General features: G+C 46.0%; 1 protein-coding gene across 1 annotated transcript in view; it reads right to left on the minus strand.

Moving 5' to 3' along the window:
- Nucleotides 1-3,605: 3,605 nt before the first annotated feature.
- The window catches only part of LOC128710083 (protein sidekick-1-like), a 30,423-nt gene continuing 7,845 nt past the window's right edge, over nucleotides 3,606-26,183 (minus strand). The window contains exons 4-5 of the mRNA XM_053805123.1: nucleotides 17,799-18,056; nucleotides 3,606-3,847 (exon numbers count right to left, since the gene is read on the minus strand). Of these exons, the coding sequence (XP_053661098.1) occupies nucleotides 3,606-3,847; nucleotides 17,799-18,056 (500 nt within the window). The remainder of the gene's footprint in view (nucleotides 3,848-17,798; nucleotides 18,057-26,183) is intronic.

The raw sequence follows: 26,183 nt of genomic DNA on the forward strand, positions 1-26,183 counted from the left end.
TTTTTCTGACCACCGTTCCCTCCCCACCCCAAACCACGGGACGGGCTCCCCAAGCGAGGATGGGAAATTTTCAATTTCTACCAGCATAATTTATGCATATGGAGCGAGGGGTAGGAACTCTGAATACTCTGCTGGTGCTGGCTTTGGTGCTGCTTTCATTTTTTGTTCACATCAATTTATATTATGCGTTGTTTTATTGGTATGTGGCACCCAATGTCGGCCCCACCATCCCCTTCCCCCAAAACTGTGCCCAATACGGTCATTAGGGGACCATTTTGGTGTGGAACTACATTTCCGTCGAATTTTGGGTAATTTTCTACGTCGCGCGAATGCATTCACGTTACATTCCGCTGGGGAGGGGTGGCGGGGGGAGGGCGTTTTTATTGAAAGAGGTGAGTCGACGGGTGGAGTGCGCTCATAGAATAATTGTAATAATTTGCATTAATCGTTCGAAAGTACATGTGCACATTGACCCACAGAGTACGTGGTGGATTGCCAGCATAATGAGTGCGGGCTCTAGTAATAATCCCCTGATCAAAGCGAAACTAACTACATGCCGTATTATGCAAGCTAATCAAACGAGGTCCAGGCGGGATGGAAAACCGGACCAGCATATTCGAAGCAGGATGGAAATGCTTTGCGGGAGTAGAACTTATCGATTCTCTGTCGGGGATTCGGTTCGTTTGTTCGTTTCTATTCAAGGTAGTAGCAAATACGGATAATACGATTATATCGTGGCGTGTTAGTAGATTTCTAGAGTAAAGATTATAATAATATTGTGTTCGAGTAGTGTGTTTAGTGTTTAGCCTTCAGGTATTGCAATAGCTCGAATGATGTACTTACGGAAGCGAGCGAACTAATACCTACCCCTCAGCGATCTTGTTCCTACTGCCGAAGTTTGACGGGCATGACGAGTTGTTATCGGCATCCAAGAGCTACATATCTGATAATCTGCTTGGTCTTACTCCCAAAAAGTCAGTGTTCCTTAATCTTACCCAAATTGTCTTTGAAGGATTTACAGCTATTGGTGTAGATTGTCAGGATGACACGGTCTGCACTGATTATAACATTGTTGAAGTCGGTGTCTTAATAGTACTATCGAAGTCCTAAGCAAGCACTAAAGCCCGAGAGAAGTTTTATAGGACGATTTCCATTGGGGTTGATAAGAGATTGATAAGCATCGTTAGGAGTCCGAAAGCAGACCAAAAATAGTTCAATAAACATCCGATAACAGTCCAGTAAGAGTCCTATAACAGTCACATATCAGTCCATTATTTAAGAGATGATAAGTATCGATAGGAGTCCGAAAACAGCCCAATAACAGTCCAATGAACATCCGATAACAGTCCATTGAGAGTCCTGTAACAGTCCCATATCAGCCCATTATCTTTTCGTTACTAGTCTACTAACAGTCTGTTAAGAGTCCGTTGACAACGCGATAACAGTTCGAAAAGAGTCCGATAATAGTTTAAACAGTCCAAACAGTCCAATAACACTCCGCTAAGAGTCTGGTAACAGCACGATAACCGTCCTATGCTCAATTACAGTCCATTAATCCGGGAAGAGTAATCTGGTCCGATCCGAGCCCGATAGCAGACCGATAGGAATCCGAAAAATTACCCGATTACAGTTTTATCGGGCTCTTATCGACAGTGTGATCATATAACGATCGATCGACAGTGTGTCATGCATTCCGGTAGGACGCGCACACCATTTAAACTGTTATCCTTTATTTGGCATGCGACTTGACTTACGACTTTACCATTGATTGTTCGCAGTATGTCCTTTATGTCGGAATTCTCATGAGCTTGCTGACGCGGATAAACTTCGGCCCTTTTTTATGCACCTTAGCAGCACACTGCTATGAGGTCTTCAACTCGGGAGCAACTCAAAACTGAAGTCCTTATCGCTGAGCGTTTGTGAAGGTTAGGAGTGTTTTTTGTTGTTGTTTTCTTTCGATTTGTGCTGTTTGATGAGTCGATCTTTTTACACGAAAGCTTAACGAACCCAGTAAAAACCAATTAAAATCTCAGCATTTTAACGAGTCACTCACCTGTTTGCCTTCACAACAGTTCATTTCTTTCGACTTTACGGTTTCCACAACAGTGGGCGCGTTTCGGCTTTTGATTGAAGAATAGAAAGAACAAAAAAACCAGAACAGAACCACAAACAGAATGCTGGTTTCGTTAAAACAAAGGAGAAGAGAACTTCAAAAACGCACCGCTTCGTAGAAAAGAAATCATCAATTTATTTGCGTCTATGCAACATCATTACGTACAGTAAAATCGTATATAGGTAATGCAGAAGGATGATGATGATGATGATGATTGCGACTGGGTCGGAAGGATGTGTAGATGTGTAAAGTAGGAGTGTGCTTCCCTTCTGAGAACTGCAATGAATCTACTACCGTTTCGCTTGAATGTTCTTGCTCAGGTTTTGTTTGCAACCTTGAACGGGAAGACGCACACCCTTGGTGGGGGTGAAACAAAAATCCTATGATGAATGTACAGCTAAAGGATGCTTTTTTGCGAGAAAGACGATACACTGTACACTGAACGGGACAGGAATGGTTTGCCGGTTGGAAAATGATAAGATTACCACTTGTTAGGTTATAGACCACTCTGCATGTGGTAGTGATGGACAGAAGGACGCGGGAGGGTGGATTTCAGCTAATGATAACAAGTCTTATACTACGCCCGTGCTTCGTGGGAGTCACTGAACTTCCCAAGAACCACTCCAAGAAGATCTCCGTTCCTTTTTTGGTTTTGCTAATCTGTGAAGTAACCTGCTTTGTGTTGAACACCGGACAGCCAGCCATCTTACTACATTATATACACCGGGTACGGACTTCCTTCGTTACCCGCGAGAGATGAGCCTGTGTATGTGTGGGATGGGATGCGTGGAAAGGAAACAACAGGTGCACACAACAGAAGGAGAGGGTGTATGTGTTGTCTTTGGCATAGTAGTAGGCTGTGGTGGTGGTGAACTTTCGATCCGTGCGGGGTGGTTGCTATGTTGAGATTGTAACATGAAAGATGTATGACGGCCGAGCTTTCACCGGTATTTTCCATTTGTGTGTGACGGCTAATGGATTATTTACATTTGCAATCGTGTTTTTGGAACGGTATCGAAGATCAGCACATTCGGGAGGGCTCACTGCTGACATTCCGGTGCATTGTTGTGTGTGTTGACGGCCATGTTTAACCGTGCCGGTTGGGGTTTGTAATGCAAATGGATCCGTGGCACATATCGATCGTTCGATTCGTTCGAACTGCACTTTCGCTAATAGCATATTTATGCTCGGCATCTCGCCATGTTGCACAAACGCACATAGTAACCGCTGTAGTTGTTGCTAACGGTGTGCGGTGGTTTGATGTCCGAGGAATCCAAGAATTCCGAAGACGTTGACGCAGCAAGCCACCTGTGCGGGTTTCACCCGCTCCGGAGTTTTGGTGGACGTTCTTAAAAACTAGATTTTGTCTAACTATAAATATTCACATGATGATATCCACACGACAGTTGGCCACTACTCCTGCAGCCAGTTGCCATTCCCTCCCGCAGCCTCCTCGCGGTTCACTATCTCGGTGAGGTTTTTACGCCGTAAATCACCTGCCAGGACCACCGAACGGGCTGATCGATTTTACCAGCCAGCACAGCCCGGACGAAGCTAATGATAATATTAAATTTTTACTCCCGCCCACATAGGCCAGCCAGCGGTCCAGTGGCCCGTGGCCACGGTGGCTAAAGCTGCGATTATTTATTAAAACGCTATTAGCGCTGCTATTGCCGTGCTGCATTGCGGCTGGCTGCTCACCGTTGATGACGTGCACCACAACACTGGCGGAATCTGTGGAAAATGGGTGGGAGATGGGAGGGGGGGGGGGGGGGGGGGAAAAACGGGACAGAAAGATAGAGTGTTATTAATGTGCCGGTGGTAACAAATTCGTTCGAACAAATGAAGCGTTACTAATAACTCGTAATGCCGAAGAAGCGACCCGCTTTCGTTGGCTTGATTGGTAGTGGTTTGGTTTTTGAACTCAATATGAATCAAATTTTAAGCTAACCGCGAGCATGAGCACGGCAAGGTATTTCGGAGTGTAAATTGGTTGACAAATCGCTCGGATCGCTCGATTGAAAATGAAATTTAATAACCATGCCTTGCTCGAGGGTTAAACCGGGGGGGTTTTTTGTGGCAGGAAGCGTGGTGATGGTGGCTAAAATGCAATACTCATTATTGCCCCTGAAGGCAGTCAGGACATTCGCTATCGCTCGCGTATCCCTGATCGCGTATCGCTGATTCCCATCACGACGACTGGACGATTTATGCCACATTAACATACTAATTGTTATCGGACTTAACATTCGATGTTCTGGAGCTATAGATTAAATGGGAAACATTGGATAAATTGGAGCACCGGAGCGTGTTTTTTAGCTATTGCCTGTAGCACCAAACCCGGGTCTGATAGTGAGTAATTTAATCACAGGCAAAGCGATACGCCAACTGCACTCACTCTTGCAATACTTGGCCCTGGGGTGCTGCAGAGCACGATACATCGTGGAGGACGAACCGGCAAAAAAAACGGAACTGCTTCCATTTGCCGTAGGAACGGATCGAAACCAAAAGAGCATCGTGCAAGTGTTTTATTCATGAGCTTCAAATTCAAATGCACAAGGCGAATAGATAGACTTGCAGACTGGTGTGTGCTTGCTTGCCCCTTATCATTCAGCCATCTATCTTGCCCTTTCTTTCCGATGGTCTTCGGTTGGACAGCATATTTACATTTGCATTCGTTCATCGGCAATTTAGAATTCGGACGAGTTTATTTGTTCGCACAAAAAAAAAAAAACGAAGCGGAGAGCGAAATGGAGGCGAGTTTTGCAACAACGAAAGAAAAAAAGCTACTTCTACTGGTTGCCATAGTGGCGTGGTCAGTGTAAAACTTCTCCCCCGAAAAGGGAGTCGGTGCTTCGGAATAAATGCGCATCGGACAAATCACCGTCGGCAAATGGACACACGCACCATTCACCCTTTGCCCCGTTTGTCCCTTCCGCAGACTAAAGGGGCGAAGATAGAAAACCGATTTTAAAAAAAGCACACAAGCAACCTTCCTCCGGCATGGGACACACTGATTGCGAAATGATCCACCGAGGTTGAGTTGTGGAGCTTTACGATGATGCCAGCTGACACGCGCCATTTTTTTTGCTGCTGTTATGCGTTGCAAATAAGAAGTAAAACGAACCTGACATGGAGATAAAAATGGAAGGAAAAACGGCGCAGTGTAAGCACCAAAAAAAAAAGGGGGAAAACGCTACCCACCGCTCCTTAAAAGTCCATTACTATTCTCGCACCCAATTGCCGGTGGGATTATAAAGGTGCATACCGGTCGATCCGGGGTCGTCATAGCAATGTGTGTGGATATCGGTCTCTCGCACCCACAAAAATATGTTTTCTTGCATCTTACCACACAGCAAGCGTAGAAAAGAAAGAAACGTTACACTTCTTAAAATAAAATGGATACGGTGAAGCTGAAGGTTTCTTTTTTTTTTTTTATTGTGCCGGTTTCGGGAAGGAAGGTTTTGCGTTTTTGCATAATGGACCCAATAGGCCGCCTTTTTCGGTCGGCGACGCCTCCGGGAGGATTTTATGCACGGAGAAAATAGGTCCTCTATCCTCCCCATTACAGGTGTTTCCATGGCGAATGGTTTCTACGCGCATGGGGTTTAATGGTGCGGCGAGCTTTTGCGCCCGGTCACATGTCACGGCCGTGAGCACGCGGGGAAAGAATTCGTTCGCACCACGTTCCACTCGTAATTAGACGCAATTAGATAGGCTAACGAGACAATGGGGTGTATTTGCGAGTGCTTTAAAAAAAAAGTAAAACATTTTCACTAAGCGAATGCAAACCGTTGCTAAGCAACAGTTCGGTAAAAGCTTCGTTCTGGTATCAAACACTGGGCGCCTCCATGTTCATTGTTCCGGTGCGCTAACCGTATTCATACGAATCGCACTCATTTCGCTTATCAATTTCATTTTCAATTCGTTTCATTTACATTCTAATTAGCTATCTTGGTACCCGGGTCGATTGTGCTGGGGGAAGGGGGGAGGTTCTGAGAGAGATGCCGCGATGATGATGCGGCGTGTCTGTGGTAGCACTACTTTACATGCATGCTGGCCAACCGAACGGCCGAATGCAACCACTCACACCTATACGAGACGACATCGACATAAGCGTCACGTTCGTGATGCAAACAACTCACCACTACGCCATCAGAAGCGTATTTGAACTATCCCTTTTGCGCCTCACTCATCCCTCCTCCCCACCCACACCCCTCGCAAGGGGGGAAGAATGATGAATAAAAACGCAGAATTGGCCACCTTTTATCTGTGTGTCCTTTTTTTTCTCCTGCCGCACTCTTAATTATTCCACGTCGGAACGGTCATTGGGCGAGTACCCGGTGATGGTGCGTTAAGCTGAACTCTTCAGTACTTTTACCAGAGCGGGCGGGTGGCGGGAATGATGGTTGTGATCATGTTACTACACCCCTTTTTTTGTTAACGGCCCTCAACAGTACACTGTGGGTAGACCAGGCACGCAGCCAGCATCCTTTTTCGCAATTGTCACTGCGGTCGTCGTGGCAGTGTCGACGGGCTCTTCTTCATGGTCACCTATTCTCACTGGGGGAAACTGTTCCCTAAGAGTGCGCTCCTTCCGAGCGGAACTGGAACCTTCCATGCCGAAAAAAGGAACAGAGAACTAGAAGATGCAAGGGAATTAATATTCATCGTTTATACTCCAGTTTTAAATTAAACATTCTGCAGAACGTGACACACGGCACTTTGTGCGCCGTGTGTCCACCATGCGTACGTGGGAACGTGCGTCCGGGTGGGCCCACTCTCGCCCACTCCTCCCACCTTCCACACGAGCCGCTTAGTTTAGTTGAGCGTGTGTGTGTGTGTGTGTGAGTGGCTCGTGTAAGCAATGTACGTGTGCCCACGGGAAGAAGTGATATGAATAATGAAAGCTGATAGTACGGTGCGCCGTTCCGGGTCAACTGATCCGGGTGGGCCAGGTGTGGTCCACCTACAGTACCTTCGCATAGCCTCAAAGAGTGGGATAGACAAAAAAAGCGATATAGTAAAGGAAGAAAATAAAAGCGACTTTTTTGTGAACTTGGTTCCCCGCACGCGCGGACAGGATGCTTTCCATGGATGGTGGCGGAAGGGCGGCGCAGGTGTCGTTCGGGCAAAAGGGAATCTGCCAGGGCAAACATTGAAAATGGGAGCACCACTGAAGTGCAGCGTACATTGTGGCAGTGGTTCGCTAGCCAGAGGACAGAACGAATAAAAAAAGCGTAACACACACACACACACTTGAAGGTCGGTGCCGAGTGTGACCATCCCGCCTCAGGGACAGCAGCAAACAGCTGCGAACGTCAGGGAACAAATTCCCGTGCATCCCGGCGGTGTTTCTTTGCACAACGGTTTTTTTTGGGAAGAACGCGCCGGGACGATCGGGTGCGGCTGCGTCTTCCCGCAGGCCTTTTATCTTTGGGCCCGGTTCTTTGGCCACCGTGCGCAACGGATGCATGGATTTGCTCGAAGGCTTTGGGCTTTGAAATCTCTGTGTGTCTCATTTGAATAACCACCGGGTTCGGGGCGAGACTCAAGGTCCCGGCATCCCGGCAATACCCACAAGGGACGCTTCAGCTTTTGTGCACGCTTTCCGTCCATTATTGTCGAAAGTTTAGCTCTATTTACGAGGGATGGGCTGGCAGGAAAGGCCCTCGGTACAGATTGCACCACATTCGGGGGCCCTTGAACCGTGTGCGTCAGCCGCGCGCAGGGACCGTTCCACCAAATATTCAACCTCACGTTTCGCTAATATTTCAGGCACGCGAGAATGGAAACCAAGTAATGATGGAAGAACATTGGACGATCTTTTGTTCCACCGATCTGCCGGAAGTGTGCCCTTTTTTGTGTTGTGAAGATGGTCGCAAGAAAAAAAAGAGGAGAAGTAACGTAACGGTCACTCTCCGTAAGGTGGCAGACGGGGCAGGGCGTTAGTGTTGCCCAAACACTATCTCCTGCCGGATGGGTGTGAGTGCATTCATGCTAATGCTTTTCGTTCCCGGAAGGCTTTGATGTTTTGTGTCCGTTTGGTGTGTAAAGGAAGGCTTCGATAAAACGAGGTCACGGCGGGGAAGGTCCTTTGTGTTTGGACTGTCTTTATGCTTGTAATGTATATTTTTTGACATACAAAAACGCAAAGACATTGTTCGCCAGGTTTAAAGCATTTGTTTTCGTCGAGGAAAACGTTGTTCCATTAATGCACGCCCATAATGAGACGTTCCATCATTTAAATGATTAACTTTTGGATCGTTGTCATCGAGGGGGGGGGGAACACTTGTTTCGTGTTGCGAGTTGTCGTCGCTTGGATAACGCGGCCCAATTATGACGGATCGATAGCGTAACAAATGGTGTACATCCATCAAAAAACTGCCATAATAGATGAAATGGTTTGGTTCGGTATTTGCACCGAACCGGCCATCTTCCATCGTTGTCCTTCTCGGAACAGCTGTACTCGGTTGGACTTTGGTGAATTGAATTCATTTCGATAATTCTTCCCATTAACGGCACCAACCAGTGTGCCGGATTGTTGGTAAAGGCAAATAAAATATCGCCTTCATTTCCGCGGATAAAGTTTGGTACGAATTTTTCCAACATTGGGGTAGATCACGGTCTAAGCCAGTTTTTTTGTATGCGTTTTGACGTTTCCAGGCTTATCCGCTTACAGCTCGCCATACAAATGGCAAGCCAAGTTAAGCCTAGGAAAGAAGGATTAGATTGGTTTCTCAATGAAAGTACCCAAGTACCCAAAACCTAAACTCGACAAATGTCAAAACAAAGAATTTTGCTAGCTGGTCTGAGCCAGGTTAGGCCATGTTTCCCGTGTGCGAAAAAGGTAAACAAGTTTTTTTTAACGAAAACAACTAAAAAAGATTATTTAAATAATCAGACTTTTATATTATTTCATTGCATTGAAATTAAAATCAAATTACTAAACTTAAATCGATTTTTCTCAAATTTTAGTTTCACAAAAATGATCCCTTGTGTCATTCTTTATGTCAAAATGCTATGTCCTTTACGAATCTGTACAGAATGATACAGCCCGGTACCTGTATTATTTGGCAGATACAGGCTTAAAGCTTAAGCTTTCTAACTTTTGGGATGATCTACCCCATTAACATAAACTCCACGGGCGAGGGAAGCCCACTTTTCGCTTTGTGGGCATTCCAGTTACAAGATGGGGAGGCGCACGGGCCAAGGCGATTCTTTTCTGGGCACATTATAATCCGCGTTTCGTGAAAGCTTCGGGTGTTGTTGCATGGGATGGAAAAGTTGAAGTTGAAAATTTTAAACGACCATTGGCAAACACAGCATAGGGCGGTGCTCGGCAGACTGGTGAAAGCTTTCGGATCTAGTTCCGGGAAGCTTCTGCAGGTAACTCATAACTTAATTATAGCTCAAATGCAAAAAATGCAAACCCCTTCCCACCCTAGAAAGTGGCTAGTGGATGGCGTGGATTCGGGACTCGATACTGACATCCCGTACGATGTGCCCCCGGTCGCGGGTAAATATGGAAAAACAAACTAGCAACGACTTGATTATAACGATACGATGGATGCGTCCCCGTGTGGCACGATAATTGAATTTATCGAAAAGTTTGAACAAGAGGGGGGGTAGTGAAAAAATACTTCCTACCTCGAAGCTCGAACTTCACCATGTAGTTTATGCTTTGTTCTGTCCTTTTTCCTCATTTTCATGGTGTGTATTTGGGTGTCCTTTTTATCCCCCACCCAACGGCGGAAGGTTGGAACATTGCAAATTGAATTTAATGGAATAAAACTTTCCATTTTCGCACAGCTACAAAAAGACAATTTTTGGGCCGACCGAACGATGCTGATGAGATCGCGATCGAGATGTCTGTCGATGGAAAATGGAGGGTTTGCGGGGTATGTATAAATTTCACTCCCATCATTGTGGAGTATCGTGTTCGCAAGCATTTCGCCTAAGTCTCGTGATGCGTAAAGTCAATCGTGGTAGATTGGTAACTGTAAAGGGTGTGTCACATTAAAAATGCAACAAGGCTGAAATGCTTCCGATAATTAACTAGTTGATCGATCTTTTCCAAACTTTTAGGCAATAAAATATAACTCTGTAGTACGCCTGTGGCAAATTTATTTCATTCACGTTCTATATGTCATGGCCGTATTATTAGTATTATTCTGCGCTGAATTTGCTCAAGCTTAGAGGTACAAAACTGAAATCATAGGTCACTAGATGATTTTCCCGTATTCAAGGATCGATCGGACCGAGCTGCAATAGAGTGACTTCAGCCGCAGGGGGTTTGTTCTATCGACAGAGAATCAACGGATATGACCCAGGATTTTATATGCTTTGTTTACAATGTGACTGTAATAGTCATGGAAGGTCATTTTGCAGTCGAGGATGGCACCAACGTCATTAACGACGGATGACCGGTTGCGGGTTTGAGAGTTTATGGAGTAAGCGGCTAACACATGGTTAGAGGATCTAGAAATGGAGATTACGGAACACTTATTCAGACTTGGGGAAAGGGAGTTGGAGTAACACCAAGTGGAGTCAAAGAGGCATTGCAGGGAGTTACAAATACTGGGATGGGTGATAGGAAGGAGGGTTTTTTATGTCATCAGCATGTCGTTAATGAATAGTATGAGGAGGATGCGGTTAAGCACGTTGCCTTGTGGACACCTCTGGGACATGGCAACACGTGATATACTCAGGAGTCTAGTTTAACACTAGAAGGAGCGATTGAGAATATATAATTCAAGCCACTGCAGTACAGTAAGTCGTAAAGCCGTGTTTGTGGAAATTGGCGAAGGGCAAAGAAAGTTTGTCAAACGCAACTTCAAAGTCTGTGTAGATAGCGTCGACTTGCTGGCGATTATTTAGGTGCGAATGAACCATGCAAGTGGAGAAAGTTAAGGTACAGAAAACTGCAGACAGATACTGTACAGAACCTGATGAGCGGTGTTAAACGTAAAGTGCGATCATACTCCCCTTTTCGTCCTGTTCCGCATGAATCTTTCCTCCCATGTTTTCTTTTCTATCTGGAAATCAGCTTGAAAAAGTCAATCTTGTATACAAATTCCTGGATCAGCTCATAGAAAGCTCTATGGCTGATCTAATGGCTCTATGTCGGGCCGCTTCACCTTCTTCCTTCCTTACCGGTAGAAATGGCCTAAAGAAGACTAGGCCTGCCATTTCTGGCTTTCTTTGATTCAATTTACCCTTAAGCTAGCTAGCCAGGCCTGCGTACGGTCGATTGTTCCGGATGCGATTTTGTCCCGGTGGGCCTCCCGAGCTAACTTTAAACTACTTATACTCAATATTTTAAAAGAAAATACCCAATAGGTAGTTTTAGCAGTGCGCTTCAACCGTGATGCAATTTGCTGTGGGACACCCTTTAGCTACTGTCATCAGGTGCAAAGCCTGCCCACCTGTGTTGCACCGGTGGCGAGCGGTTATTAAACAACGGCAGCTTTACTAAGCGGAAACACAAATGGAAAGTTTTGTGCTGTGCGAACCGTGTGTGTGACAGTGAGTTATAATCGGCGTGGTGTAGTTTTGAAAACGGCTGCGGTAGTTGAAGAAATGCGCTGCACTAAGATTGTAGCCAAGCAGCAGCCGGAATGCGGAAAAGGAGACCACGCTTGGGAGGCGTTTCAGACGCGCAGGTGGTAAAATTAATTTGAATAATTTCCTGAGCAAATATATTTCACCCACGTGTACACCCCATCCTCATCCTCTCATCCCCCCCTTAACTCTTAACCCTGCCCCCTCTTTCCTCTCAACCTTGTCCGCGCCACCTATTTGCTCATTAAAAAGGACAAGACTATATAACATCGCGGGCGCAATGAGAAGGCCCCAGTTAGCCCCCGCTTTGCTCCCGCGTGTTGGAGTATGTGTGGCTTTCGTTATCAAACGCTGACAAACACTAACATTCGGCAAACTGTCGACAGAGTTTGGGGTTGGTGTTTGCGTACCGGCTTTATCCAACCGGTCCGACGAACGACGCGGCTGTGGCGCACGTAGCAAACAGGCGCAGGGGAATTAGCGAGGAAGGTTTTATCTTTCACACTATCTGCGCTGAAGCAGTTAGCGGTTGTTTGGCGGAATCGGGGAACTTTCATTCAGGCGTGTAGGTATATGGGCGGTGGTTAAGAATCTTAAAATAATTTCCCTCCCAGCGGGGGATGGAAAGTGTTGCGAAGTGTTGTAATAATTATTCATCACAAGCCAGCCGCCACAAAAACGCGACCGTGCGGTTGGTGGATGACGGAAGCTTATCTTCTTTGCCACTGCCACGGCCGCTTTGTACGCGAACGCACAGTTTTAGACCGGGGCGTACGCGCACCATCGAAAACCTGTGTCTTCATCCATCGTCATTCGTTCTCTTCCACTGTGTGTGTTTATGTTGATGAAATTTCCTTTTTAGCTTTCTCGCGGTTTTTATGGGACAAAAGTGCTAAAACACGTACCACGATAAGGGGTTTTTTTTTCTGCGGTACGCGAAGGGCAACTTGCGCGACGAAACCGTCGAGCGCATTGTTGATAAGGCGGTGCGATTCGATCTTGTGCCAAACAGCAACAGTAATAGCAGCTAATGAATGAATAATAAAAAGAAAATTTATGCTGTTTATGCGAGCAGGGGAGGGTTTTGGGCAATGATTGGCCCCTCTGAAGCGCAAGGGTGTTGTTGCGTTTTATTGTGTGTGTGTTTTTTTTTTGGTTTGGGAAGGGCTTGTGCATATTTTAAACGCTCTTGCGGTAAATGGAACTTACTCGGGCCTGTAACTAGTGAAGTTAGACATTCGGCAAAATCGGTGAAATTTATGTAGCGTAAAATGGATGTCCCTCTTTCCCGCTCGATTCCGCATTCCATTGGCGGAACACCATATCGGGCTGGCCTAATCGGGAGAGCATAAATTATGGGCCATTCGGAGGTTTTTTTTCTCCATTTCTATCTGTGTGCGGTTTTTTTTATGCAACTTTTATCAAGGGACCATTAGCGTGGGGTTCGGTTGCAATGGAACTGTGCGGTTCGCTACGATGGGATGGAATTAATTCGTTTCTAATCGTACCTCGCCCAATGCACCGATGTGTGTATCGATTTGGCCGTGTAAACGAACCCCCGAAACAACAGCTCACTCAGCGGCACGGTACCTGGTGGCATGATGCAAATATTTTACCCCCGCCTGCTAATGCTGCATTCCCGTGGGGAATTAAAATCCACTTTGCTGGTCCACTGTGCGGGTGGTTTATTTGTTGGAAAATGAAATTACAACACGGCCCGCTACCGCGCGAGAGGCAATTTGTAAGGGTTCGGTTAATTTTAAATCACATTCGCAAACGCTTTACATTGTGCTGATGCGGGTGTGTTTGTGTGTGCCCTGATCGGTATCGGACATGGTGAAACATATCCTGGCAATTGCCGAGCACTACACCCTCGCGTTGGCCTCGCACGGGACCGGCGCGTACGATTGATGGTTTTTAGCGTCCTTCCGGTCGTTCGATCGTACACACCGCAGTTTCGTGTGGGCGCGCGAGTCTCGGTCCGGTCCCGAACGGACCCGGAAGTTGGTGCCTCGTATCGTACTAATCGTGCTGAAAATGAGTTCCTTTCGAAGCTATTGTGCAATTTATGGTCTCGGTACGCAAACCGTCGTGAATCGTGCATTGTACGTTGTTGGCTGGTACCGTGGCCCTGAAGGCAGTTTACCGGATTTATTTCCGGGCGTTCCGAGAACCGTGGAAAAATCATCCCTCCTCCCCCCCACACTCCACATTGGGGAGTGACGAGCTTTTCCTTTTCGATTGCAGCCCGTTGATAAGCGGGAAATTAATTGCTTTCCACATTTTTGGGGGAGCATTTTTCAATTCTGTCCAAGGTTTTGCCTCGAGATCTCCGGTGCAATAGTAGGGAGCTGTTGCTGAGTATTTCTGCTACAAAAGGGGAGTTTGTTTTGTGTTCTTCCGCAGTGGGGGAAGATAATAAACGAGTCGTGCACGGGCTGCGGCCTTTAAAAGCAAGAGCCTTACATCAATCGATCAGCTTTGCTAAGGTCTGTTTCGCTAACAAGCCCGATAAAACGAGCGAACTGTGGGGGTGATTCGCGTAGCATTCCCAACGGAAATCACAATTTTCACGAGCGATGGGCGTTAAAGGTGAATTGTGTAAAATTCGTTTAAAATAAGCATAAACTGTTGTGTCAAAGTGACACTAGCTGTCGTTTATTCAAGCACGGGAGTTTCTATCGTTTGACCAAAGAGGGCGCAACCATCATGAGCCTATTCAACAGGGTTGAGTTCGATGATCAGTAATAAATTTCGAACTGCTCATCATATTCAGAGTTGTTAGAAAAAAAAAAATGCTGAAGGCAATCCGAAGCTTTTGCAATATGTTGAGTGGCCCAAACGCATTTCGCCAATTAACAGATCGTCCGTGAAGTGTCACAAATGCCGTTTTTGTTTCGTCCAAAACCGTTGCATGCCGTTCAATTTCAACGTTCATCCTTCCTCTAGATGTGTGGCACCGTTAGTAGGCGAGAGTGATCCGCTTTCCGCTGCTATTCTCCCATTATTTATTTCTCGCCCAAATTGGCTTTCCTCCCGATGACTGAAGGACACTTTGGTGCGGGTGGTATGCGCGCGTGAATGGCGTCGTTCGCGCGTACCAGAACCAGCCTTCTGCTTAACGTTTCGTGACCAAGTGCTATTATTGATGTGAGAAGGTGAGGTGGCAAGGCGAATGAAAAAAAAAAAACGCAGCCATGCCACACGCCCGGCACGGTATTGTAGGCTCGTGAGAAAACGCAGAAGTAGCGAACGAATTTAGGTTCGCTTTCGTTTCGGTCTATAAACTTTTATTACAATTCCACTCTCCTAGTTCAAACACCCGCTGCGAAGGACGGTGTGTTGGCACGGTGGGAAAGAATGAGCTTTTTTTCTCCCATGTCTCGACAATGTTCTGGCGTCGGCAGAGTCTCAGAGCGGTGCAGCGGGGAATGGTACGGGAATGATAACACACAAATTAGATTAAACATATTTTACCATTCAATCGATGTGTTGGCCTTTTATTGTTGGGTGCCGGTTCTTTTATGTGCTGCCAGTTTTTGTGCAACTAGTTACGCATTGTTGCCCGTCCCCCACCCGGCCTTTAATAGGTCGGTTGTTGTTGTTATTGTTTCTTTTTTGGCATGAAACAATTGTACTTGTTTTATGCTTTTGCACTTATGTACCGCCCATTCCCACTGCCGTTCCGCTTTTCATCGTGTGCTTCAGCAAATGCTTGACAGTTTATTTCAGCGCCTTTGGGTGTGGGGTTTTTATTTTTCCAGGATAAAAACATCGCAACGGGTGTTAGTTTCTTGTTCTCCCATCCTAGCCCAACTTGGAACCCAAGCGTACAATCGGAGCGTACGTGTGTTGGCATTAAAATTTTACATTCACACAACTTCCCGGCAAGTCAGTTAAGCGAGCAGACGTAAGGGGTTTGGGATTTGCTACTCGTTTCAACCGGGACGTTTCGTCTCGTGTCCTTTAATGTTTTTTTTTTCCTAGCAACAACCCGTATTTGAGTTTTCAAGGAAACTCACCGGGGTGTGCGCCGGGATTGTGGGGTAACGATGATGCGGTTAGCTCGACCTTCGAGTCGTTCGATTTAGCAGATGAGCAATTTTTAGAAAGTGATTAAAAGGAGCAACTACGTGATTAAACTTTTCACCCGAAGGTTGGGCTGTTACGTTTGCCGAAGCTCGCAACACATGTGGGTTGTTTCATGAAGCGAGTTTATCTTTGCATCGGCGGGCAACACCTTCCGTACGGCCGGGGAAGGCCGTACTATACCTCTGCCGGGAATGTGCTTTTTCCGCCGTTGTTGTCGAGGAGCTGTTGTGGGTGAACTTTGAGCCATCAGAACTCGGGCGAAATGCGGCCGGGAACGGGGAGGAAGAAACACAAAACTTTCTCAATCGCAAAGTCAGTCAGTGTTTTCGCTTTGTGGCAGAGATTGGCCGGAAATCACGGAAAAACATCCTTTAAGGATGCCGAGAACGGTTCCGGTGTTTGGTGCCCAGCCTGACCGCATCCCTCCAGCTGGCGAAAGATACAGTGGTACAGATTGGACCGTAACAACCAAACAGTGGGGCTTTCGAATTTTCGTCGAACATGCTAATTAACTTTACACATTGCTCTCCAATTATCCTGCCGACCGCACGTTTCGTAGAGTTTGGGTTGTTGGTTTCAGGTTAGCTAGTTAGCTGGTCAATGTGGTGTAATTCTTCGTGTTAAGTTTGTTGCTGCGTTCCGGGAAATCATTGTGAGGGATGGCGCAGCAAAAACGAGTTCCAGTCAATTCAATTCCTTGCAATATGATGCAATTAAATAATGAAGGAACTTGTTCTAGGAAAAGATTTACTTTTTAGCATGAGGCTAGAGCACAATTTCTGATGAAATCAATATCATCTTTACACAGGTTTTTGGAGTTCGAGCGATAATGTTGAAGCCGATTCTGGATGTCTTTAAAGTTGAACAGGAATTTAAGGAAATAATTAACCTTTTGTCGAGTTTTGGTTGGTTGAAATTTATTCACATGTGACAGAAATAAATTAATTTTGAGTCGGATCAAGTAAACAGGAGGGATTCTACGTATACATCAGCTAATTCAAGCTTAACTTGCAAAAAAATCCAGAATGGGTGGTAACTAATTCGCTTGAACTTTAATGCCCCTATAACATGAGTAGTATTGCTCAGGGCATTCAAATATGTCAAAGGAGAAAACTTTGTGAGAAATCAAGTCATTTTGATCAAATTTTAAAAAAATGAGAAGGATTCTACATCTATTTCAACATATTCAATTTGTCCAATGAATCGGTCAATAATATTTCTTAGAGCTTTCAGATACATCAATCAGGGAAAGCTTTGTAAAATGTCAATTTAATATTGTAAAAGATTTAGAACAAGGAAGGGCTTCATTGAAATTTAACTTGACTTAACACCTGAAATGATTAACGCTTTAAATCCAAAACCTTCTAAAGATGATTATTATATCTCGGAGCTTTCTCAAAGTTATATGTCAGTTGGGTAAGCTTGAGAAGGAACAAAATCAGCATGGAACAAGATGCTAAAAGTGGGACAGATTCCACAGCTATGGCAACTTTATCCAGTTCCACTTTAAACGAATCCTAAAAATACTACAACTATGCCACTTGAATTCAAAAACCCGCTGAACATGAATACGATTGCACAGTCGAGCCGTCAGTGCTTGATTGAATACAGCCGCATGTGGTCCTGCTCAATTCTCAGCAAAATCTCCCGCAACCTAGGCGAGAGACAGTGGAGTGGGAGTGCAGTTTTTCATAAAGCGGTTAACTTTCGATGAAAAGCGGTTTTAACAAGAGGAGCTTTACCGGTGATGACATTACAATGAGCATCCGCCGATAATGGGCTGGCCGTTTATTCCCGCACCCGTTAATCCTTAACCGATACGCAAATTACTCGCTTTCGGTAGCGAGGAATTAATTGGATGCACCACTCGAACGGACGAGCAAACGATACGAAACCACGAAGAAACCAAACGAACAACGGATAAATGTGAAAAACTCATTGATTGGTGGTCGGTGAGGGGGTGGCAGATAAAAGGTTGGCTGAAAATTTATGCTCATTTATCATTCATCAATTTCGCCGGATGACTCACCGGAGCTGCTCGGCGAACAGGTGTAGTTGCCGGAGTCCGACGGCATGGCGCGTGCAATCACTAATTTACTGGTCTTGGTTTGTCGCTCCGTCAGGACGCTGATGCCACCGCGCTGCGAGTAATTAACGACCCGGCCGCCCTTGTACCAGTAGATGAACGATGGTGGCGCCGGTGACTGCAGTGCAACACATGTTAGATTGATATCGCTTCCGCTTTTGATAAATAGCTCCGAGTTGCCGAGTATTTTTGCCTTCGAAACTGCAACGAGAGAATGAGAAGAAAAAAAAATAAACGGATGAGCAAATACGAATACGAATGAAAATGGATGATGAATACCGGTGCAAATAGCGTACGAACAGGCAGCATGAGCTCGGTCGGCTGGATGGTGCAAATGAATAGAATGGCGTCGGCTGGGGGGAGGGGGGGGGGTATGTGGGCCGGAAGTGGAGAGATAAAAATGGCACTACCGAATGGACCTTCTGTTATCCGGTTGCCGGTTTCCGGGTTCCGTGCATGGCTGAGGTTCGGTTGAACATACCAGATTTTGGGGTTTTGATCATTTTTCATATTCAGACAGAAACCTAATTCGGGAAACGGGGTTTAAGAGTTAAGAGGGGGCTGGAAATGGGAGGGAGTTTTTTTTTTCGATTGGCTAAACCCCGCTGTTCAGATTGTTGCTTTTATAGTCTTCCCCATTGGGCGAGGGAGGGAGGTTTATCGTTCGGTTCGACTGGAGAAATGACGCTCCACATTCTTCCTGCCGGACGAGCACGAGTTCCAAGAAACGAATCATCCTACGGAGTTCATTTTTCTTCGCACACAGTGCCACATTTTCTGCCGCGTCACAATGTGCGAGCGGGTGTGTTTGTTTTCCCTGCAATTCAATTTCAATTTCTATCACCCGGAGCCGGAGTTCGGTTGTGTCTGGGAGAAAAGTTTAATTCCATCCGCACAATGATTCGTTAGGAATGGTGGACCCGGCTGGCCGGAGGAAAAGTGCCGTGCCGCAGATCTGTTGTTTTCTTTGTGGTCAGCGAATGGTGGCACAACTGCACAACGTTCACTGTCAGTGCCAGCGGCTGTCATCGGCCGGATGCAAGTGCAGCGTACGAATTAGGAGAAAGCTGAATGATTGTGAGCCTTTAAGCCGGTCGGGCGTTGTTCTGTTTGACCTTTTCCTTTGCCCGCATGATGGATCGTTCACTGCGTTCGTTTCGTTTTGCGTCCGTTGATTCGCAACTCCGACGGCATATCGTGCGTGCGTCCGTGTCGCGTCAGCCACGAATCGCAAACGTTTCGTACTTGATTTCCTTCAGGTGCTGATTCAGCGCGTTCCGGGCGGTGTGCGCAATGGCTTCGAGCGAAAGATGATTTAACGGATTTATGATTGGTAGATGACGAGCGTTTTGTGGCTCGTAAATAGCAATCAGTGTATCGAGACATTGAACCCACAGTCGCTACCACTAATGGACGCAAACTTGCCGTACTGGTACGCCGATCCGAACCTTATGGTGGCGGCAAACTGGGGCAACAGCGTTGGGATTAGCTAAACGTCGTACGTGCAGCAGCGAAGACTGTTTTCTTCCCTTGTTTGCGCAAAGTTTGGTCTTTGGGGAGTTTGTTCTTTGGAAAGTTATTTTTTGTTGAACTACCGAGCGAGAGACATGGGCGGGGGGAGGTTGAATAATGCATGTAATAAACGGCACACAGCGACGTTGAGCGCTACGGTTTAGTGAAACAATGCAAAAGTATCGATTTTCTTTCTATATTTCAGTGTACATAGCATCATTACAACGGTTTATTGCATTGGATTGCTTTATAAAAATGGTAAAAATTATGTCCATCCAACTTGAACGCAGTGCATTGTGTCTGCTGCAGGAAGTAAGTAACAGTTCACTATTGTTCTTCACCGTTTTTGCGTGCCCTGAACGAGAATGGCCATGATTGGCATTCCTAGCAAATGCAGGCACTCAGACAGGAAGGAGCTCGCCCCATTTCAGTGTTCCCTGTGCAACTTTACAATGATTATTGTCGTTTTCCGATCCGATCCAGACCAAACTAGCGTTCTCTTGTCTTCCGGCAAGGCGGAAGAAGTTTTTTTTTTCGGGTTGCTTCTACAATCCAGCTCACTTGTTACGGTTGCTCTTTGTTGGTTTGTGTTTGTTCTGCTTCTTTCCGTTTTTTTTTTGTTGCTTGCTGTTCGATATGGAAATTTCATCTCCGAACGAGATGACAATAGCCCTGGGGGAGGGGGGCGGGGCGGTTGCACGTGAAAAACTTTCCCCACACAGGCAGTCGGTCGATTTTCATGCAGTTTCGGTTCGATCGGTCTCCTGAGCGTTCGTAGCCCCGATACGGATACGGCCCCCGATCGGAACACTTCACGTCGATAAATGTAAACATGAAAACTTGTCCGTTCGGAACGGAAGCGTGTTGAACTTTGACCACACCGATGGCCATCCAACACAGCCGTACACGTACGGTGCAGTGAGTTGTGCCGAGGTGTATGGATGAGTGAGTGACAGGACGAAACGGAAAGGTTTCGATTTTCCCGTGGCACATCGAATTACTCGAGCATCCGTAGGAGGATTGCACTATTGCACGAATGCAAAGAGGGGTGAAGGGTAAATACAGCTCCGGGAGGATGCAAACACACACAAAGAAAGAAAGAGAGCGAGAAAAAAAAGACAACAAACCCGCAGACATGCACGAATCAAACTGAGCAATGACCAGACAAACAGATAAACTCATTCCGAACTGGCCCGGGCAAGATGTGCACACAAAGTGCACAAGATGCATGTCGCATGGTCGCCCAACACAGCATACACGTGCTAACACACGCGCAAGAGGAAATTGAGCGCCTCGGTTTGGTGATTGCGGACACACAAACACGGGTGAGCAATCGGACGTGCCCGGTTGAAAAGCTTCCTCAAGATCAAATATCGAAAGTCACCGGAAGCGTACGCTTGGCGTAATTCCAGATTCGTACGGCCTGTGATCAAAGGCCAGGTTCGATCACCAGGAAAAACGACACCGTAACGCTAAAGGATGCAGGAGCGTTATTGGGCAATCGTTTGGTCATTTCACGGAAGTTAAAGCATGTCAGAGAAGGATCACTAATTGTTAGCTGGAAAGCCGAATAGAATGAGTTTTGGAGGTGGGTTATTTATTTTGTCAAAGTCGCTACATTCTATCACAAAGCTGAATGGGGTGAATCGATATTTTTCAGGATTAAATGATTGTAGGCACTTTGATACGTTTAAAGTACAGCGTGATTGCCTTTCTTTATATTTACATTGTGAGCTGATCTCCATGACAACTAGATATTATTAGACGAAAGGAATGTTGATGGCCTCACAGAAACAGAAATAACGACTAGAAGTTGAACAGCACGCTAATGGTACATCACCACATGATCATTAAAGGCGAAGTAGATCATTAAAATTGAATACGATGTCTTACATTTTCGTTCAGGCGTAGAAGGAAGCCTCAAATGTCGTACCACCTTGGGAGGCCTGCGTCAAGAAATATTGATGTTTTTAAGCACGACAGTTGGCTTGACTCGGTGGTGAGAAAAGAAATGTCTCTTTAATAGCATACATACACTGCGGTTCGAAATTATAACCACATTCTATTTTTATTCAGGTGGGAACAGGACTCTATTACTTTTTAAGTTTTGGAACCGAAGTACTAAACCATGTTTTTCTGTCAAAAAGAAGCATTCATTCATGGTTTTTAATTTGACAATTATTTCATCGGACATACTTGGGAATATGTCGATTGACATCCTAGCAAACGTTTTGAAGGCTTCATTTTCGAGCAGAAAAAGGCTTTTACGTAAATAAGACAACGGGCCTGGTTTGCTCATTCATCAGAAATTAATAATTAATTCTTTAATAAGTCCATGAAGACGGATAAAGAAGTCTTCGCTTTAGAATAAACAGAACTTTCAAGTTGAAATCAGGCAGGGTTGGAGGACTTATCGCTCTTACACACAGAACTCACAAGCAACTAGCATTTATGTACGATGAGTATAGGAGAAAATAAAGTATCGTTCATTCGTACCACTCCATCTCAATTCCTCTGGCCAAGTGGACGCCCTAAAAGAACTTTACGAGGCTGGACGGTCCTGTGTTTGTCTAATGATATCACCAGCTTACTGTAGACTAACGAGTCCGATTTGCTGATTGATAGTGATTTCTAGCCAGCAATTCATAACACATTCTGAGCATCTCAAAGCGATCACCACTAAGATGGTTTCGTCAGTGTTGGACAAAGGCTATGGCTAAGAGGCAATTGTTCGTAATGAAACATTGTAAGTTCTGGAAAATGCCATAGTCTATGGACGTCCCTGCTTTTAATCCAAGATATGTTTTAGACTATTACGCCTTTGACAGACAACCAATGTTTAATTTTGAAAAATAAATAAGTGAAGTTACTTTGGGAGTATGATTAAAAAGTGTGTCTAACTATTCATTGTAATGGAAGTCCTAATGATTATTAAAATATCCTATTTTCATCAATTCATGCTCTTTTATCATAAACATTCATCGCTTCTCGGTCTAAAGCATAAATATTTAAGTGAGACTATCAATTTGTGACACACGATGCTTTAGGAGAGACTGGAAAGCTTAAGTATCCGTAATTCGAAACAGCAACAAAATGGTTTATCTCGGTTCCAAACAAGAGAAAGTGTGTGAGGCATCTATTTTGGAACGCAGTGTAGTTTCCACTGCCCTTGCAAGAAATCCTCCAGAATTATGTGTCGTTATGTGTCGTATGCCTCCCGGGGTCAAAAGGCACCCTCGCAGCGAAGGTGAAACCACTTTTAATGAAACTATTTTTGAATACCTTCTATAATGATTGGCTTCCCGTTCGGTTAGAAATGGAAAATTGAGGTTCCATTTTTGTGTGGGGCTAATGTTTGTGCGTCGATCTGTCACGAGCAGAGAAGTCCGGCATGACCACAGCCGGGAGAGCCAGCGGTTACCAAACGAATGACGAGCCCGGTACGATGCATTCAAATGACGAATTCCTGTTGCTAGTTTGTTGAAGGATTGTGGTTTTTGCTGGTCGTCCGTCCGGGGGGGGGCGGGCGGAGTCTGCTGCACACTGATTGTCAGTTTGAACCACTGCAAACCGCACACGTACGGATGGCAAACGACTGTGGCACGTAAAAAATGGCATTGGAGATGGAAAACCGGTACCTGTCGAACGGATGGGACACGGCCGGTTGGTTTTGGGGCCGGGAATGTTTGGTCAATTTTGGATTGGCTTTTTCAGTGCCACCGACAGCCACCATGGCGGTTTGACCGTTTCGGTTTTTTGGGGGCCGAGTTTTGCTTCATTGGCCACTATCATGCTGTTGATGGCATGGTGATGGTCAACGTGACCACAGCCCAGATCATTCGATTCCCGAACCAAACTGGTGCGCCTCGGCCTCGGAATGGGTAATTTTGGTTCGATTTTTCTACACAAACACGCGTACACACCCAAGTACAAACATTTCTTTGGATGGGGAGGTGGTCGAGTGCGGTGACTGCGGTGCCGATGTTTTGCCGCACGGACACAACCAACAGTTGAAGAGCGTTTCCACCTTTGCACTAAAGTTATGATTTCGGTCCCTGTTGGGATGGTTCTCTGTTTTGTTTGGTTCGTTAATTCTTCCCTATTCGCTGCTGGTTTCTAACTCTTCTGCCTTTACCTCACAACGAACGTATTGAAGCAGGCGCATTTGATGCGAATTTAACGCAAACTTTCGCGAAGAACCTTTTTTTTCCGAGGGCAAAGAGTTGTGCGAGCGAGTATATATTTTGGTACATTTGTGTGCTGCGGTTTCGGCCGTTGGTTGGCTGAAGGGAAAACTTTTTGATGGCTTCAGCCATTCGGAAAACTGACAATTTCAATCCACCTTCAAGCCTTCGCACGGCCAACGGGGTCTGGCCGGGCCTTGCTAGGGCCGCGCAAACCGCGAGATTTCATAGCCTCGCACAGTCCTGAGAGCGTGCGCCGGTTCCCGGTACGCGGTTGAAGAGTTTTCGGTTGAAATAAATAATAAAATGGTTTACGGCCGCGGTACCGTAGAGACAAGCGTTTGGCAGCCACACAAAATCAAGCAGGAGACGGTGCAGCCGACCGGTGAGATCGGGCTCTTCCAAAGCCGGAGCTTTACGCGTACTGGGGTTCCGTTTATGGAGTGAAGTTTAAGCTGCTTCTGATTTATTAATATTTGCGCTGATCGTAATCTCTCGAGAAGCGATTCGGTTTGCTGTTATCTGTGGTCCGGAGCGGGTGGATGTTCGTGTTGCTTCACGGAAAGGACATCGAGCAGAACACTGCTACATCCCCTCGGTGGCACACCTTGATTGCTTAGCTTGTTATAAATAATTACGACTTTTGCGCAACCCTTCCAAAGAACCAAGCTCCGGCCAGGGGGCTCCTTTGGTTCCGGATTGATGAATATTGGATGCTTGACTTGAGCTACCATGCGTCTCCATTTTGCGTCGTTCGTATTGTCGGGGCGATAAAATTCATTAATGTTCTGAGAAAATTCCTCCTCAATTGTGGTACGTGGCCATGTAATCGATTCAACTTTGATTAAAACCAATGATTGCTAAGCAAAACTTTGTTTATCTTAAACGTTAAACAGCTGATCAAAAAAATGGCGTTTGCGTTTAATAGACAATTATCGCGATTGTGATAAAAAAGGCACTGTAGAATAGCAAGAGCCCTCCCACTTGGCTGCTCAGTTAATGCTTCCGAAAACAGAATCTAGGCGAGTTAGAAGGAAATTAAATGCAAAGCCTGATAGGTAGTGTAAAAGGAACACAAATGGTTGAAAATGAAATTACCACCAAGTGTAACGCTACCGAAACCAATGGAACAGAAGCACCGAGATTGGCAATCAGTGCAGGAGCATCGTGTAAACGCTCTGCCGGGTGGAATGGAATTTTCTGATCTTTTTTATTCCACTCCCATTTTCTCTTCCTTTCGCTCCGAGGCTCCGGTGCAGGTGTCTGGCAAGTGCTAGTTGATAGATAAGTTGCTGTTGAACTTCGGCACTCAGTGCCCCTCGGTTTGGACGGGGGCGGGTCACAAGCGGGTCAGCAAAAGCGGAGCAGGGGAATTGTACTAATTACTTTTGCTTGTTACCCGACCTGTAAAACCCTTTACCGGAGTGTGTTCGGTACCCTTCATGAAGCGAAGAACAAACATGAACCACCACGACATTGCGTGTATGCCTGCGGCCGTGTGACCGAGATAACAACGATGTTATGTATGTGCGTGTCCCTTCGACGACCACGCACGTTTCCCGGGTCCGCTTTTGCTGCACCCGCCTTTTGTCGTCGGTTAGTGGTGGTTTGTGTAAAAGATAAAAAGAAAGTGAAAGGTAGCGCCCAAAGGGCCTAGGCTTGCGTCCCGTCCCCGACACGAGTAGGGGGGGAGGGAAAGGGTGCTTGTTTAGGGTGCTTCTGACACATGCAGCAATCCCCGTCCGACAGGATGGACCTGTTTCCGATCAGTGCTAACCGACCCCCCCTCTCGAATGGTGACCGACAGTGAGGTCGTCTTCCGACGCTTATGAAATACAGCAAAGCTCACGCTGTGAAAGTGATACCGTGTCAACGACGGTCGACATGTCGACTATAACCGGTCCCCCCCCCCCCCCCAAAAAAAGGGTGCACAAGCATCGTACACCGATGGTATCGAGGGTATCAGTCTTGAGGATTACTTTCATTACTTGTTTATATTTATGACGGTTACGTGTCCGGAAAGTTGAAAGAAACATGAGTCGGAGCAGCACCGTAAAGCGAACGGAGCTCGATGAGTGCAAATCCTGGCCAAATGATGCTTCCATCGGTTGCTCCAGCTTAACCACTGCTGTCGGATTGGATTTAGAGATGTGTTTAGTTCCGGAAGTTTGGTGGGAAGGAGAGAGGGAGAGCAAAACACAGTGGTGAGTAGCGCACCAAAACGGTAAAGAGATTATGTCCAGTTTGCTCCTTCTAAATGTCATACAGCACGAATGCTGCGCGCTGCACTATTGAGCGTAGCAATTCGACAAGAATTCGCTGCGCTGTGCATTGTTGATGCGGGGGCCGGTTTCGGTGCAGGGAGCCAGGAATGTTGGGTTGTACCGGTGGTACGAATGCCAAGCGCTACCGAATGCTGGCAATTTGAGCCGGTAAATGGCATGGAAAGCATTACTACACGTGCAACGAGCTGAATGCAGTTTGCCAACTTCACTACCAGAAACGTGAATCGTGCGCACCGTCGCCAGTTCTTACGTCCCTCAACGACCACAATCGCCGTGCGTCAGTGTACTTTGCACTAAACGCTTCGTGTTTGTACGCTGATGTAAAGTTAATGTAGGGTGGAGAATTA

Source organism: Anopheles marshallii, chromosome 2, assembly GCF_943734725.1.
Source record: "Anopheles marshallii chromosome 2, idAnoMarsDA_429_01, whole genome shotgun sequence".
Lineage (NCBI taxonomy): Eukaryota > Metazoa > Arthropoda > Insecta > Diptera > Culicidae > Anopheles > Anopheles marshallii.